The 19,729-nt window shown below is 34.8% G+C and overlaps 1 protein-coding gene across 1 annotated transcript in view; it reads left to right on the top strand.

The window, feature by feature from the left end:
- LOC133527521 (cell adhesion molecule Dscam2) overlaps positions 1–19,729 on the top strand; it is a 232,005-nt gene that overhangs the window by 132,540 nt on the left and 79,736 nt on the right. The window contains exon 4 of the mRNA XM_061864567.1: positions 18,770–18,965. Within this exon, the coding sequence (XP_061720551.1) occupies positions 18,770–18,965 (196 nt within the window). The remainder of the gene's footprint in view (positions 1–18,769; positions 18,966–19,729) is intronic.

The raw sequence follows: 19,729 nt of genomic DNA, 5'->3' as shown, positions 1-19,729 counted from the left end.
GTTTCATAATGTGTGAAGTGTATGATAGAGGGATTAAAAAGGGGTGACGCTAATCGTAAACTTTAACTTTTGTGGAACTACATAGTCAAGTGTCAAAAAGTTATCTATCATATAATCATCATATACACAGCCAATAATGAATTGTGTTATTTTAATGGGATGTTTTGTTAGGGAAAGTCAAATAAACAGCTAACGAAGAATGAAACAGCGAACGAATAACGCATTTTCCTATAAATTTCAATATATCTCGGTAACCTCATGTCATCAAAATAGTCGAAACAGCACTTATTTACCTATGACACAGTGATGGAAGAGTTCCTTGTATCTCAAATTCAAAGCTCACAATGTGCTGAATTTAGTTAAACTCTAAACCTCGTTTTATCTGTAGGCAACTTAAGCACGGATCCAACCACACCAAATTAATGCGGTTCCAGCACTGATGTTGCGACTCCTGGGCGAAAGTTTGCGTTGATTAACCCTGTTAGCTCGCCAATGTCGATCCGCGGCCGCAATTGGATCACCGATAGACCACAACTGCGCCTGTTCGGACGTGGCATTAGTCTCATAAACGGAATGTTTAATTTACACTGCAATTGTGATAATTAATCAGTTTTCTTCAGAGAAATATTTTCCTCTAACTGCTGCTACTGCTGCTGTCGCTCGCTTAAAGCATTGTTTTGCTAGGTCTTTTGACAGGCATATTGATTTTATTATAATATTTTTCTTCTTTTCGTCATTTACAAAGGAAAATAGGAAACGATCCAAGAGTCGGCATTATGGCTATAGACCATGGATAATTTACAGGCGAATTGTTTTGAAATATTGATTTTTTTATGTTGTAGTAAGTATATTTTCCTATATATAGTATAGTATATAGTATATAGTACCTACAAAACAAATCTGAAATTAGTAAGAGATATTTTGTTGGGCATCTACCAAACCCTTTATCCCTTTTTCGGCGATAATATTTTATTGCTAAAATATTTTTTTTTAATAAAACAATTCGTCATCATCTATAGCTGTTGTTAAATCTTCAAAATACATTTTCACTACTGTACACTTCGTTTAAAATAAGTATCTTGATATATAAAGCCCAGCTTTTAAGTTAATGTTGTCAACAAAATCCGAATAATAGCTTGACTCCTGCTGACTATATTAAGGGGAGATTTATCGCAGAAACGAATGACTAATGAAATAAGACACAATAACAAATTGAGACAGAAGAGGCTAAGCCGAATATTTCTCCGATTTGTCTCAGTTCGTAATTCTTTCGAGGAATAAACAAAATCTATTTTCCGCTTCTGTTGCCTCGACTATGCCTTTTTAGCTGTAAACTTTAATTAGCATAGAGCAAGGTTGCTTTTCCAACTTCATAGTTCAAGGAGAGAAAGTATGAAAGATTCTAACGTCTCGGATCCCTCTCGATGTCAGTCGAGCCAGATGTCGTGAGCCAAATCTGCCACTTACCTACTTAGAAAGTGATGACACGCTTTACTACCGCTTTATGGTTTGTTCAATACGTCTCTAGAGAAACCTCTTTTTCAATGTAGATATTTTATCTTTTACTACCTACAGCAATGTAGTTTTTTTTATACAATAAACATATATTTAAATTGTAAGGTCCTTTATGTGTAAAATAAAATCTTTTTACAAGTTATTGGTAACAATTTTCGCCTCACATATGTTATAAACTATAGCTATTCATATTTAAAGACTGTTACTAGTCCTCTCTTTGTCATTTGAAAATATACGCGTACGCTAATTGCATTTAACACATTGTTTATCGCGAATTTTTAACCCACTTCACTCAGAACTCCATCTAAACTGATTTGGTTTTTGTTTGTAGTTCCAGATTGATTAGTCCCATTTTAGCCAACATTTTATTCTGATGATTAAAAACAGTGTCATTTGATGAAGTGGAATTGCTGATGAAGACCACACCGAAACTCTTCAATTATGTCTATTTCACATTTGAATTTGGTGATTTGTCTTCTTCATTATGTTTGCTAAATAAGGTGTGTAACAGCTTTCATTTTTTCTTATCGAACCACACCAGGGTCGGAATTCGATTCGACATTGGTTGAGACGTTTAATATTTGGCTTGGACCCTATATCAAACATATCAGTTGCTAGCGCGTATAAAAAGTATAATATTTTTTTATCGTTTTTGAAATCGGTTTTCTTTTTTTTGTGTTTCGTGATTGAAATTTCTCGGGCCTTCCTAAATTCTAAGCACAAAAGACTCACAAGTAACCTTTAAATCAACTCCGACGTCGATAACACTGCGGACCTAAGCATACGTAAATAAATCGATGATATTTTATTAAGGATATAGTGGAGGCGTAGAGGCGACATGAATTGTTGCCGCGCCCTGCGCCAATCTGATTTTGTATTCAGAAACCCGCTCGCCCAACTCAAATATAAATAAAGTTTTTCCATTCGACGGAGTTGTACTGAAAGTTTACGGTCGCGCCGACCTACAGGGAAATAAGGATGTCTATGCACGCCAAGACCGCTGTTCTCTAGTGTAATTAATACAATCAGCAATACTCGGCACCCGGAATCTTCAATCATGGTTACACATTAGATACATTAAAAAGGCGAGTCTTAAAGCCACTTACTATACGAGAGCAAATTAAATATACGATTTCCGAAAATTTTCCTCCCATTATTTGAAATTATGTACTTACTTGTACCGTTGTAAACAAAATTTACTTTTGTTACATACAGGTTAGGTATTATTTTATTTGATCAAAACGTAATTTCTTATAGATTTTTCCAATTATTGATGTGTTTTTCATCGAATATTAATCACCATTTCGGATTTCTTCAAATATATTTATATAGTATAAAAATACGTACAATTTAATTACGAGTACTTATAGTTATTGAAAACCAAAATGTTTTGAGTGACAACGCTCTACGAAGCTGTAAAGCCGAAGTTGAGTCTCTTTCCAATGGCCGATGTGCAATATTTATCGCCGGGTACTGTACCTCTTTATCTCGATTATTTGGATACGACACTGATGGCGTCTCCGATATTTATTGTTTTGGATATTAATTGTGTTGACGAGCCATTCTGCTAAGTGCTTTGTGAGAAATATTACTTGACGTTCGGTCGGTACATGAATATTTTCTCTTTATCATTTGTGAGTTGCTTTATTGCTCGTTTTATTATTTAATCCAATAAACCGAATTTTTCATTTACACACTAGTTATAGTTTGATTCGTTAGAGCTGACACTAGGTCTGTATAGAACTGTCGAAATTCTCGTATATAATCTGAGCCAGCTTTCGGGAATCAACCCATACTTTCATAAGTGTCATGTCATTATAACACATTTTAATCACTTTATTATATTTGAAATAGTAGAAATTTCTTTAATTAAAAAGTAAATAGATGATATGGTATTTATTCTGGTAGGTAGTTATTCTTCATACCTACAAACTTTCTTCAAACGAAACAGTTATTTTACACAAATGTGTTGTTTTGTGGCTTTAAACATTACTTTAAAGTATTTAAAGTGTATACTTTAGTCTAGTATAAAACTGTGTTCAACATAAATTCATTAAATTTCATAATTCCTCAAAATTAAAGATACTTATGAAATTGTTTTGAGACAAACTGCGTTCCGCAGCTGAACGGTGTAATGTGATTCAGCGAACTTGGGGAAAAAACCGCGGGAACTCGGCAATAAAAACATTCTTGAGAGAACTTGAAACGCAATAAGGGATTCATGATACATCTATGAGCCACCTGAAACTTCAAAGTTCGTCGTTTATTGACTAGATATGTAAGTTTGATGGATATATGTATATTTTAAAGATCAATAATCTCACGTCAAAGTGTGTTATTAACGGCTATTCACCATTTATCTACTTAATTAGGAAAATCGCAGATCGTATACATAAAACTAAATTATTTATTATTATATATTTATATTTAATTTATGTTTACGTCATGGTACTGGTATAATATAGTAAATAATGCTCATCACACAAATAAATGTCCTTACCGGGATTTGAACCCAGAACCATCGGCTTCATAGGCTGGGTCCAAAAATAGAACAACACCTACTTTCAACGTTCCAGAGATATCTTTGCCTTCACATGCATGCTCACCATATACTCATAGATATAGATACCTAACTATTGTAGGTAGAATACTGAGGTAACTATTATATTATTAGGTGGGCCTATAAACCCAATAAAATAGGTAAAACACATGTTACGTTACAAAGTGATACGTTACCAAAGATGACATACCATACTTCAACAGAATAATTAAGTTTAAGCTTAAAGCTTAAAGCAACTCTAAAATTGAACGCGAAACTTCAAATGATACCGATACAGATACATTAACATAGTTTCTGTGAAGTTTATCAACGACGCCATTTTGGAATACATTTATCATTTTGCGCACGTAATTTAACATAACTTGCCAGATTCGATGTTCATATCATGTTCAAGTTTGCTCTCTAGGATTAGGTACGGAAATACGTATTAATTTAACAATAATATCTTCTGACACAATACACGTACATGTAGTATAATCTAGTGTAGTTCAGAAAGTCTTCAAAGCAACAACGAATAGGTTGTTACTGAATCGGATAGTTTCATCTTAGGTCTTGTACCATCAGGATGTCAGTGTATGTATATTTCTGATGTCAGGTTACGTTCGAATTGGCCTAGTATAAATAGGTATTATGTTACATCGAGTCGCTAAAGATCATATCTGTCGCAATTCTACCATTAATTTCATAAATTTACATTAGATATACGAGTAACTTACCCATCCAACTTGACACGGTAGATATACACATTTGTAAACAAAATGAACTAAATAGAATTATCCTTAGCTGTTACAAAAAAAAATTAGTTCCTTGGCAACATGCTAAAACCACTTTCTTTCAATACTACGTCAATGGCAAACAAGCATAAGGTTCGCCTGATAGTAAGTGGTTACCGTAGCCTATGGACGCCTGCAACTCCAGAGGTGTTAAATGCGCGTTGCCGACCCCGCACCCTCGTTGAGCTCTGGCAACCTTACTCACCGGCAAGAACACAACACTATGAAATTTAAACATTTGTTAGCTCGTAGAGTATTATATCTAAGATAATAATATTATTATTATCTAAAGAAACACAACCTTCTTTCAAGCAAATAAAAATAGAAATCCTTTGACATTTTATATTGGTACAGAAAGTGTTATTAATTTCATACTTACAATCTGCGAAGCCTTTATCGCTTCGCAATTCCAAGAAACCGACGAGCTTAATAAAATCCGAAGCAAATACGAAAAAGAGGTATGCAAACGGATTATCTTTTAATAATGGAATGGGGTGCAAAAGCGAACTGTAGCAGACTTGTTACTCCGTACAATCCAACAAAGTACTTAATTGCCCAACAACTATAAGAGTGATCTTCTATTACTTATTGTTATTATGGATCTTGAGATCACACTTAAACTGGCTTATCTGAGGCAAGTGTTCTTTAGTAGTAAGTACTAATAAAAATACAACAGCTGAATTCGAGGAACAAACAATCGCAGGAATGCGGGTCGCAGATGCGGCCTCGCCTAATGAAGTGCTATTCTGTAGATCTGATCTGCCTCAGAACAGCCTATAAACATTGGCACTTCAACATCTATACGCCATTTTAACTCGGAAACATACAGCTCCACGATGGCGCTTTTAAGAAATTGAATATTACCCAGTACTGGTTGCGTGCCCTTCCGATGAAAATTTATAGGATACGGCACTTTTGTTCGACGCACAAAGGTTTATGTAGAAACTTTATGTTTATTAAGTACTTTTATAACTGTGGGAATGTCGATGAAAAATTGAATGTCTCGGAATATTTACTCGATGTTGTTGCGTGTTTTACAATTGTGTATTGCCGTTGTTTAAAAACTATTAATCATTAAGTTTGAATTATAAGTACAATTTAATAGGGGAGAGTTAGCTATATTGTGCCTCTAGTGCCACTAGTTTTCCCATTAAATAGCCTAGTTTATTTATTAACATAAGTGTTAAGAAGCACTAAGCAGTTAATTTCAAGGGTGCATTCCTGAGCTTAAATGAAGTAACTTTCTCAAAGAAACCGAAAAAATACCGGCCTAGTGCGAGACGGACTCGCGCACAAAGGGTTCCTTACCATTACGCATAAAACGGCAAAAAAATTACGTTTCTTGTATGGGAGCCCCACTTAAATATTTATTTTATTCTGTTGGTTGTATTTTTTGTTATAGCGGCAACAGAAATACATCATCTGTGAAAATTACAATTATCTAGCTATCACGGTTCATGAAATACAGCCTGGTGACAGACAGACAGATGGACAGTGGAGTCTTAGCAATCCCGTTTTTACCCTTTAGGTACGGAACACTAAAAATATTATTTTTTATCTGATACTACCCCTACACACACGTACACGACATTTACCTTAGGGCCTGTTTACATATTGATTATATAGTGTTTAATATGAGTCTATACATTGCCACTAAACGAAAGTATTATCGAACGATCGTTATTCGAAATGTCATTGATACTCGTACTCGTATGTTTTGACGACCGGTCTGGCCTAGTGGGTAGTGACCCTGCCTATGAAGCTGATGGTACCGGAAAATCCTGGTAAGAGCATAATATTTGTGTGATGAACACGGATATTTGTTTCTGAGTCATGGGTGTTTTCTATGTACTTAAGTATTTATAATTATATAATATCTGGGAAACCGAAACTCAGAAATGCGCGTTTTCCCTAAGATAAGACCTAGCTAGATCGATTTTTCGCCCCCGAAAACCTCCATATAGAAAATTTCATCGAAATCGTTAGAGCCGTTTCCGAGATCCCCGAAATATATATATATATATATAAATATACAAGAATTGTTCGTTTAAAGGTATAAGATTATATAATATCCTTGTCTAGGTACCTACAACACAAGCCTTATTGAGCTTACTGTGGGACTTAGTCAATTTGTGTAATAATGTCCTATAATATTTATTTATTTATATTTATGTCATAGTTTTCAATTGTTTGGTGGATTGAAATATAATGTCCGTCTTACAACAACGCTATTAATTGCTTTTTACGAAAGAAAATAATAATAATAATAATTTATTATTCACCAGCAACTTGCTCTTCTATACTGCCTTGTGGACCGCGAAGTACCGTACTACAAGTACTCACCTGCGCCAGTTCTCGAAAATGGTCGTGCCACGCTTTATTGGGATCGATCTATTATCACGGACAGGACTATTGTAGCCAATAAGCCTGACATCGTGATAATAGATCGATCGCAACGCCGGGCCGTGCTCGTCGATATCACCATCCCCCATGATGAGAATCTCGTGAAAGCTGAGAAGGACAAGTCCAGCAAGTACCTAGACTTGGCCCACGAGATAACCGCCATGTGGGATGTTGATTCGACGATCATTGTCCCAATAGTCGTTTCAGCGAACGGTCTCATAGCGAAGAGTCTCGACCAACACCTTGAGAGACTCTCGCTAGGTGGTTGGATCAAGGGTCAGATGCAGAAGGCGGTGATCTTGGACACGGCGCGGATAGTCCGACGGTTCCTCTCTCTGCGGCCCTGACCACCGGCAGCTTGGGCCCTGCCCCGCTGCTGGCGGCACCCTAGGTTAGGTTTTTTATAATGTGTTTGTATCTTTTGTATTGTTTTTGAAGTGTTTTTATATTTTACTTTTATATTCATATTATAAATGACCTAGCCTAAGACGAAAAATAAATAAAGGAGAATAATAATAATTTAAGATGAACTATGCCATTCAGTTTCCTTAAATGTACGAAGGCATACTCCGGTGTTAGCGGAGTTAAAAAAAAATTAATTACAAACCTATATAACAAAAATCGTTTTACGTGAAGTCCTGAAGCCACAATTGATGCTGATTGTATGATTTACTAGAGTTTTTTAAGATCATGATTCCGATTTCGATTTTTTATGCACCAAAAATGTGACTGTTGATAGCTGACAGCCAAGAGAATTTGAAATAGAGGTGGATTGTCAAAGAAAACTTTCGACACATGATTAAAACTTTTAGAACGCCATTTGACTTTGATCCTTATTCTTTCACTGATATGTGTTAAATTTGTTAAATACCAAAAAGCGGCATCGTTTCGAGCGATGGCGCCACAACCTATGCCCGGTAAGATGATGCCACCTCTTATTTTATTTTATATCTGGTATAGTCATGATTTGCATAAATAACTAAAGTTTGACTGTTATTAAATAAAATCAATAATGCCATTATTTAATAGTAATACCTACTAAATCCAGAATTTCCGATAAGCTCAAGACAAACGTAACTAGCTTCTTTTCAGCCTTGAGTCATCGCGGGATCCGGATAAATAGAATTAATTACTCTTCGTAATGAAGACGCCGAGTTGACAACTCCTTAATTGTTGTACTCGACTACGAATTCTCAGGCCGGCTTGTTTACAAATTTGATACTTTAAACATCGATCTCCTTTGTTACAATAAATTTAAACTTCCAGATAAAAGTCAAATATGGCTGAGCCAATGTTTAATTACAAAAGTTTTAGATAAAGGATGTATTTTAACTGCCAAAGGGTTATTGGAATTTCGTTGGTTAAATGACTTATTATGTAACAGGCTGGATTTCAATTTATTTTGGTTATACTTAAGTAGACGGTCGGTTCTTTAAATTAACTAATTCAAAAAGCTATCTGATGGCATGTATTACTCCTTTACACTGGTTCATGTTGAGGCAATAGCTATTGCTTATCGGTTGTCAACAAAGTTGGATTTAATTACATATTTCAGCCTGTAGCCCCTAATTGTAAACATGTTGCTTACAAGTAAAGCATAAAAAAGTTATAATGTAAATCTAAGAAATAAGTGTGTAAATAAATTCTGTTTGAGAACGAAAACAAAAGCAAATCGCCACTCCTTGCGCCTTTCCACTCGCAGGATTGAAATATGTCGGATATTTGCATCCGAATATTGGACGTCCTGACCCTCTACAAATAGAACTTGAGGCAACTCTACCTTCCGAGATAGCATGATCAATAACCCTGCTGCTGAGAGGCTAGCTTACCCTCAAACTTCATACTTGGGAAATTATTAATTTACGAACGTACCACATTACAATCTATAAATTGTATATACAGATGTCAATCACAATGTTTTTTTTTATTGTGATTGACATCTTTATATACAAATTATAGATAATTAGGTTATTTTACAATATCTACATTATGCTAAAGAAAGGTTTAGTTGGTTAGCGTTCTTATTTTAGGGTTTAATATAAGTAATAACTGTATATAAGTAATAACTTAAATAGTTCTTCCCTTAGATAAACGTTTTGTTGTAATATGACAGGTGCCAGATTATTATTCACAAAACTATCATCGTACCTATCCCCTATTTATTTGAATAGAATACCAAACCATAAACCTTTCCAACCATGTTCGTCGGTCAGAGGACTTGGGCTTACATCAGAGGATCTCGAATTCTTAACAGCCGTCCCAAACAAAGCCCAACTTCCATCAAAGCTGAAAGTACAAAGAAAAATATAAAACTTGTAAGTTTCAAAGGGATGATCCCTTTATTTTCCACTCGTGTTCTTTTGAAATACAATGCCGATGATGAATTGTGTTTTGGTCTGAACTGAATATTATATTTCTTCGAAGTGTCACATTTCTTTTTTTACTTAATTTTCCTAAATTAGACGGGTATTCTGTTACAAATGATATACATTAAATTTAACGGTTCAGTATTTATTAATACTTTCACTAGAACCTAATGTGACCATATTTTTTACATATTATCTCGGATCATTTTTATTATTTTTAGGTACTCTTACATATACCTAGGGATACCTAGCCAAGATGCCAACCGAAACTTAAAATACGTGACTTTTCATAGCATCTGTTATAAAATAAAATAAAAAATTAATATTATAGGACATTATTACACAAATTGACTATGTCCCACAGTAAGCTCCATGAGGCTTGTGTTGCGGGTAAGTAAGTAAGTAAGTAAATATTCTTTATTGCACCAACAATTATACATTTTACATACATGTAAAACTACAAATTAACAACAACAACAACAACAACTGTACTTAGACAACGATATATACAATATAATATATTTTATATTATAAATAGTTAAATACATAAAAAAAACACCCACGACTCAGGGACAAATATCCGTGCTCATCAAACGAATAAATGATCTTACCAGGATTTGAACCCGGGACCATCGGCTTCATAGGCAGGGTCACTGCTACCCACTAGGCCAGGCCGGGTGTTATCTCCACTTTTACATTATAATAATAGTACTATGCTTTATTGTAAACCATGGTTCAGTACATTTTTTATTTCAGTAGGTAACTTATTATTGGTCGGTAGTACAGACCTTTTTAGGGTTCCGTAGTCAACTAGGAACCCTTATAGTTTCGCCATGTCTGTCTGTCTGTCTGTCTGTCCGAGGCTTTGCTCCGTGGTCGTTAGTGCTAGAAAGCTGAAATTTGGCATGGATATATAAATCAATAAAGTTCGGAGATAATCGCTCCGAAAGAAAAAAAATGTGCCCCCCCCCCCCCCCCCTCTAACTTTTGAACCATAGGCCAAAATAGTGGAAGTAGAGCTTAAGAAAGACATTAAATGAAAACTATAGCGGACATGATCAATTTAGCTGATTTTGAGTTATCGCAAAAAGTTTCCCCTTCATAGTAAAAAGACTTATTACATCCACAGTTCATCCGTTGGTTAACAATCTACTATACTTTAAGCTCCAGTTTAGCTTATTGTGACGGAAGGGTAACTACGGAACCCTACACTGAGCATGGCCCGACATGCTCTTGACGGTTTTATTTATAAATATCTAAGATTGGTTCGCGAATGATTAGATTATCTTTGCGGCGCGCACTCTTATTTTATTCAAATATGTGTAATTTATTTTTGACACGAAGTTATTTCCAGTACCCCTAGTGTAAATTTAATCGACATCATAACGTGACGAACGCGTTTGCATTAAGTCTCATTTTGTATAGGATTTTGAGTTTCCAAAACGTCCCGCTTGGCGCGCTCTTTCTAAATCCAATACAAAATGAGACTAAACGCAAACGCGTACGTCACGTTTCGAAATCGAATTTATTTATTTACACTAGGGGTACAGGATATACTAGTCGATTGACTTTTGTCGATGTACGATCTGATCTTGACTAGGCCCATTGCTGGTGCCAAGTTTTTTGATGTGCCTGATTTTTATATACCACATACTAAAGTGGTATATAAAAATAGTGGCTAAGATATTAAAATATTAAAACAGAACTATGACATTATTTACTAGGCTTGTTATGATTCCTTATGCATTCAGGCCAACCGGTATTACAAAGCTGACTTACATCTACCTATAACACAACAGTTGTACATGATGTACTAGAGGGAGGAAGCAATTATTCATAGTAACTGCATTGTCAGTGCCTTTGCACTCGCAGCTGACTAGGGCATTGTGCCGAGAGCATTCCACTACAACCTCTCTGATTCAACATCTTGTATTATTGAAGCGTCGAAGCCGAATCATACACTTTTCTATATAACAGATTATAAATATAACTTTTCAAAATAAAACCCAAATAATCATGTATATTAAGTATATAAATGTACCTGTACCAATTAAGTGAAGCGGTTGGTATAAAAAAATTGCGGTTAGTTACAAATCTATTCTGATTTACATTATTTGACGACCGGTCTGGCCTAGTAGGTAGTGACCCTGCCCATGAAGCTGATGGTCCCGGGTTCAAATCCTGGTAAGAGCATATATTTGTGTGATGAACACGTATATTTGTTTCTGAGTCATGGGTGTTTATATGTATTTAAGTATTTATAATTATAATATATTATATATATCGTTGTCTAGGTACCTACAACACAAGCCTTGTTGAGCTTACGGTGGGGCTTAGTCAATTTGTGTAATAATGTCTTATAATATTTATTATTTTATTTATTATTTAGAGCTATTAAAATTAAGTAGTTAAGTAGATATTTAAACTTAGAACAATTCGATCCCATACTAAGCTGCCATCTACGACAAAGCACCCCACTATTAGTTAAGTGCTAAACCAAATATGGAAGCTAGTTTTGAAACACAAGTTAGTAAGTCAATACACGCCATGTTTGACAGCGTCCTACTAAAAGGGAAGGAGAAAGAGAAAGGCAATATCAGGAAATTTTAAGCAAAGTTAAATTATAAAACATGACAGAATCATAAAACACTTGTGTTTTCCTGTATTAAAAGTACAGTAGAAAATGTTGTCAGTGTTAGCGATATATTCGAATGCTACTAAGAAAAATAATCATTGAAATATTTCGAACACGGATATTTCATTGAGAGCAAACATCAAATTTTCTAATTTTCATCCAGTTTAAAGTACAATGGAATTTTTGCCGATTTCCTTTTCAATGGTTTCATGTTTTTTCTGATTCAAATTTGTTATTCTTTAACCGAAACCTCAAATGCTTCAGAGCATTATTTCTAACTTTTTTCACTTCACAGGATCAAAGGCTCACAAATAATATCGTTATTCTCGTGCAACCTTAAAAAATCAGCTTTGTTCATTCAGACTTAGCGCATTCGCACGGAACGTAGATAACGTGGGTACGTCTTAGAGTGAAAACAAATATTTTGCCTCTCACAGGAATTAGAAACGAGTATCGCGACGTGGGAAAAGCAAACTCTAGGCGAGTTGGCAGGGGACCGCAGGAGAGTAGACGTATCAGGACAGGGGAAGTGCGTTCAAATAAAAGGGATGAATATTGCAAGAGACATGCTAAATGACAGCTGACATCGCTGCCTAATGGAACTTCAAAGAGACGAGCATTGAAATTCTACTCTGTTTTACAGAGTGATCTGTATTGCACATTCATTGACATGTCCCAGCTTTTAACTAAACAAGATCGTCATTTACCACCGATTGAATAAAAGAGGAATGCCGCAAATGATTGAATAAAATGTCTAAAATGTATTTTCATTAATTTGGCTTAGGTATTCTCAATTAGTCCTGACATCCCTTTAGATATTATTTCAAATTAAGAAGATTAAATGAATAGATATCATTAATTTATTTTTTTCTAACTTTACTATATATAATAGTTGTAAATCTATATTACATCTACAATGACAGTAATATTAACCCATTTACATATATAAGTAACTGTCACAATTCGCTATGCCAAATAATTATGTATTACAAGGCTAAACCAAAAATTACCGACTATTATTTTGAAACTGTGTCCTAATTATCTCCTAGCATAGTGTCGGTCTCCTAGTCTAGTCGGTGCCAACGAAGCAGGACCAGGCCTAATTTAGGACATTTGTGTGTTCATTATGAATTTTGTTCCTGAGTTATTGGATATTATGTATGTATACATAATTATGTTTATCGTTGCCTAGCATGGAAGCTGCTATGGGTGCTACCAGGTCAATCTATGTAAGATTGTCACCAATATTCGTTTTATTTAAATTATAGAGGTCGCAATATGTTATAATCCGTATGTCATTTTAATAATCAGATTGCGGAGTATAAAACTAACTTTATTAAAGCAGGTGATATGGAAAACATTGCATAAATGGCTTCACTGGTGACACTAGTTAATTACTTTGTACACATCAATACCATTAATTTAACACATAACGAGAGATTCAAGCTGAAGCGTGGAAGTCAACATCAATGATCATTTTTGAAAAAGGTATTATTAACCTACTGTTCAAAAAATAGGGCTGGTTTAAACATTAAGTCGGGGGATTTATGTGTCAGGCTCTGGAAAATGTTGAGCCTTTTAAAATATTCAACGTTGTACCCCAAGCCTAAGCAGTCAAGACACAGTAGGAGTTTTTAATCATGTTGTGTAATGAGGTTTTATGTCCATTAGAGGAACATAAATTTAAATGTCGTTTGAAAAAAAATTGTGCATAAAAATTGTGCCGTAGAAACTCGAGGTGTACTTATGAATAATTAAGAATATATAAAAAACATTTTAGACATAGATAAGGCTTTGAGATAGTAAAATTATGTATCACCTACTGTAAAGAGAGACAGTCTATCGGGCAGGGCGTCATCGATAATTAAACATGCAATAATTGTACTTTCATATATATATATATTTTAATTTATTTCACAAATCACAATATACAATGTACCTATAATTAAAGTTTCGCCAAACTGTAAAACATATACATATATATTATATATTTTGTTATGTTCATCAACTAAGTTACAACAACCTATACTGATGGCTGCTCTGCTCGAATACCGGCCTGTATATCTTCATGGTCAGCAACCGCCAGTTCTATATTGGCCCCTCCATAGTAATTGGCCACTCCTAATAAATCAGAATTAAACAAGTCAATAGAAGTCTTATTGTTACGAGTGCCCGAGTGGCCAATTAATTACTATAGAGGGGCCAATTAATATAGCACTCATCCTACTACCGATCATCGTCCGTCGACTAAGATGGCTGTAAAGGTGGCAAAACTTTACAGTACATACTTATATAAGTAGTATATCAGCTTGCCTCAAACTTAAATTGTATTCAGCATACCTATTCAGTATACTTAAATCTGAAGTAAGTACCTACTAGTATACTTAAATCTGAGGTATAATATGGTTCTGGTGTGGCAGAATCTCGGATAAACTGGTGCGATCAGAGATCCAGCCGCATCGATCTATTTCAATCACTTCCCTAAACTATAGCTAGGTAACATTTCAAAAGGGCTAGAATGGGGCAAATCTTTTACGTTGATTATACATATTTGTATCACACCTTAAAATCATCATCGTCGCATTTTGGACGAAAATTGATGTATTTAGGGTATGTTGTCGATTGTGCTTTCTTTTTGCGTTGTGTTATTCTGTATCTGTAATTTTGTCATTTGAGTAAATTGGAAAATAAAATACTTTGTTAAGGACGTGTGATTAGTCAGAAGTTGATTGATTCCTGTGTTACGACAAAGCCATTTCTATTAAAGTTTTATGCATGAAAGTGTGTAAGCGTATGCTATAGACTTATATGTGTTTAAATTGAGTACAATAAATACAATACAATTTATATGGTTATTTTCGTAACACAAATGAATCAATTAACTTCAGACTAATCACAGCTTCTGAACTTCGCTTAGTTATGTTTTTTTTGCTAATCACCAATCCATTACTTGAGTAAATGAATACAATTGTTATATTATTTTTTCCTTGAGGCTGTGCGCATACCAAATTATAGGAGAAAACCTATTTCGATGCTAGATCAAGAGATTTTTAAATGATAGAAATTATTTACGAGTACAGCTTTATAAAGTTACCAATCTACTTAATACTTGTGATTAGGAAAGTTTCATATTATCTATCCGTGAATTATTTTTGAAAGCTACTTAATCTTATTCATTATGGTTAAAGTTTGTATTTTTCTAAAATCATAAAGTCAAGCAAATAATCCATTTAACTTTGGCCTTTGGTAGTTAATAGTATAATTTTATGGCTTTCTGATGTGAACCCTTCGTGTCACATTAATTTAATTCATGTAGTATGAGATTTCTGCTGTACCTAATATATTAGGCTAACCTTCTGTGGGATTTATTGCATTACGCAGGGAAAGCGGAACGTAAGGGACCGAGACGAGGCGTTTGCTAACAAACATTATTAGGCCGATACGAAAAATAAGCTTATTTAAGACTCAGGTAGTGGAAACGTATGAAGATTGATATATTTACAAGGTTTAGAAGGATCAAAAAGTCCACAAGAAAGACGAAGAAATACTTACCAGAATCACCCATAAATCTACGCTAGACTTAAATCGACCGGGATATAAACCGTAATTACCTTTTATATTGATTTTGAGCTCCCGATATTCAGGATTTATAATAAAACTATTATCATAAATCTACAGTACCTAAGCGTGAAAAGCAAGCGACAAATGTACCTATTGATTTAGGATAATTCGACCCAATAAAAAACATAACCTATAATATAACTTTATATTTATGTTTATGTCACTCCCACAACTTAGAAGAATCTAACGACTTTACCAACAAACAAACGTTCTAATCGTCTAGCAAATTCGGACAAAAAAGTTTAACGTAAAAAGGGTGATAATGGATCTGTTCAATGGACCAATAAACTGACGTACGAGGAACCTTGTGAGTTTAATTTACCGGAACCAAATTAATGGGCACGTGAATGCAATTCATCGCCATAAAACTTGTTTATTTTTGTGTTATCATTTGTTAAAAAATAGTTAAAAAATAATAATAATAATAATGGGTACAAAAAGAATACCATTTTATTAGGCGGGCGTCCGGTTTTTATTCAGTAGCCCAGCATTTAGTCCATCGCTTTCACCCAATAACCCAGTTCATTTTAGATTCCATCAACTCTCCTTATACTCTGGCGGGCGCTGCCTTTGCGTGCGTCCCATGACACGGACAAGGGTAACCTCCGCTCGGTGTACCCTTTACATTTCATTAAAGTGTCAAAAGGATCTCTGCGTGTTGGCTTTGGCTCCACGCACGCCTCCCAAAGGTCCGGAACACCGAAAGAGGTACAATAATAAGCGAATAATAATAGAGTGTACAAAATCTCGATTAGGCAATTTATTAATTATTAATTAAACTTATACCTATGACAGCTTTTTTCACTTTTTTTATTCACCCTTAAATATTTTTATCATATAATATTAAGAAAGTCTTACGATATTTCATTATAAAAGTATCATATTCATATTCCACATTGTGCGCGAGCGAGTGTTTACGAACGTATAAATAAAAGTTGGTAACACGCCGCTGCACGTAAAAGACGCATCGGGGAACAGAACGGCGTCCCGAAAATCCCCAGGAGCGCTATAAATATCGCGTTGTAGCGTATTAGCTGTCGCACAAACCGCAACATCTCAACAAGTTGGCTTTTTTACTCAAAAAAATTATACCATAAGGTCTAAGTTGTTATGCCTCTGCGTAGTACTTAAATTAGGTAAATAACTATTTATAATTATATATCTGCTTTAGTTAATATATCAACAAATTAATTAAATGTAAAAAAATGCAATTATAAGGAGTAAACCCATGAAAATAAAATTTTTATTTAATTCCTCAAAAAGTATTTATATCCGACCGTAGTATTCTTAACAGGAATTTCCTATAATGTAGGTACGCCAGCAAATGTCAGTCTGTACTATATAATCTTAGATTCTAGCCAGGTTATAAAATATTTTTTCAGAAAGTTTAAATTTATTGTTCATTAAATTTTACGGCACCCTTGGGTAATTACACGTAAAGTGTGCCAAAGTTAAAAACTAAATTTATTTTAAAGAAAAATATTGGGCATTAATTTCGGTGTCTATGAAAACATGAAAGCTGCTTGGAAACCTGATTTCTTGACTATCGCTCGATAGAACAAAATCACGAACATCTCAAACGCACTTTTAACATGTTTTTCACAAAAGCTGAAACCTTTAAAAAATGCTTTTAAAATGCGCAATTTAATGTTTGATCGTACTCGCCGAATACATTTTTTTTTTGTTAAAGCATACAAAAAAAACATGATATCTACGATCCCGGGTACGCACAACCATCTCACTCACGCTTACGCTCATTGCGGGCGTAGAGAAATAAGTAAGCACTTACTTCTCTATGTTGAGAGTGAAAGAAGACAACCAGTCATGGACCTTAAAACAACCAGTCATGGATAAGAAAAAATTGATCCTGACCTGGTACCCCGTGGTATAAAAACGAATCGGGTAACACATCTCGAATACTATAGTATTTTCGTGAACAGTAGGTACAATCGTGATATAATAGGGAGCTTTTCAGTCGAGTACCGTTTTTGTAAGGTACAAAATTGAAAATTGATTATATTACTATTATATACAATACTTTTTCTATGAGTTTTGTAAAATAATACTTTTTTTTACTATAAAACCTAAATAATGAATGAAAATTGGTAAGTATCTCAGTAGACAACATTGTAGACATAAACGCGCGACTCCCGCCCCGCGCCCGCTTAGTCTTTTCTATGGGAGCGCGGCGGCACGTGATTGGTCAATTTTTTTTGAGTTGACTACAGCGTATCGAAATGAATCTTTTAGTTCAGTGGGTACATGAAAAGTATGCAATTATAGTTTGGTATACGAAATCTTAATTCAACTATTACAGTCGACGGGTAGAAAAAAAAAATCTTAATGTTACACCTACTTAAATCGCTTTAACGCTACTACGGTACACGTACTAAAGTACACATCAACTGCAAAAATCATTATTCTTAAATAGTCGGTTATAAAAACAGTATAACAACATCAACTTACATTCTTAAAAGTTTGTTTAACTAATTCATCACATTTTCTTGACATACACAATAAATAATAACACCGCTTAGGCTACTCAAGCCACAAAATAATGCCAGTTGAAGAACTTTTCGTTGCTACGAGTTGTCTAAATAAATTTAATTACTTATATACAAAATGCTGTATCCGGGAATAAATTCATACATAATAATTAATAAAAGACTATTAAGTTAACTTGTTTTGGAAGTTATGAAATCGAAATTCAAGGCGAATAATAATCTCGCATTTTTTAAAAAGTATAGTTCGAGTAAAATCACCTGTAAGTAATACCATCCAATTAGAGTCCATTTTCAGAGCTAACGGACATTCGAATGTGATTTGGAAACTTATAATACCTTATTCATCCTTCGAATACAACATGGATAACTATTATGTGTTTTTTCTGTGGCAGTTGGACTGGCTCCTCGTGGACAACACGCCGGCCACGCCGCTCGCCGGGCTGCGACACGTGCTCGCTAACGGCTCGCTCGTGTTCCCGCCATTCCCCGCCTCCCGGTACCGGCGGGACGTGCACGCCGCCTCGTACCGTTGTCGGCTACGGATCGCGGACAACGCTGTATTGTCGAGAACCATACATGTGCACGCAGGTACCCTAATATAATTGCCATGAGAGTAATCAGTTCTGGATACGGACTTCGAGCCATACGTTATTTTTGTGTTATTTTAATCTCTTTTTTCGTCAAATATTGCAATTCCAAATTTCAAAGAATTAATCGTCCTTAGGTATTTGCGGCGTCTATCAGTTAAGAGGATAGCTTATGTACGAAAATCAATCTGACCAAATAACTTTCTGATTATTTTTTCCTTATAGTGAAAAGAAAACGAATATACCTTACTTGCTTGCAACATAAATATGAAGTCACCGGATTATAAATATTGCACTGACAGAACATCCCCACTCTGACACTCCGATCAGGGATCCACCCAGGAGCGGCTTAAAGGGACTTACGGATAGTTTCACCTGTAAAATATTTGCCAGTCTCATCCCACCTAGATGTACATTATTTATTACATGAACTTAAGTTTGAAGTTGTGGGAACGTATGATGTGAACGAACTAAGGAATATTTAGTTAGACAGTCGTGTCAGATAACATAAGATGGATTTTGCGAGGCATCCGCAAATATGTATAGATAATCGTGAATTTATTTGACTATACTACATATACTGTAACTATTCATTTATGCTGTAGGTACTCGAATTGCAGTAAAATATTTATGTATTACGATGTTTTTTAATAATTAATTATGTGTTGAATAAGTGACTCAGCTACTTTCCGGCCAAGTGGCTAAATAAGTAGGCAGCCTTTTGGGTATGGACCTTGAGTGCCCTCATAATTTGTATTTCTCACA

The sequence above is a fragment of the Cydia pomonella genome, chromosome 18 (genome assembly GCF_033807575.1).
Source record: "Cydia pomonella isolate Wapato2018A chromosome 18, ilCydPomo1, whole genome shotgun sequence".
NCBI classification, from domain to species: Eukaryota; Metazoa; Arthropoda; class Insecta; order Lepidoptera; family Tortricidae; genus Cydia; species Cydia pomonella.
This window is presented reverse-complemented; position numbering and strand designations above follow the sequence as displayed.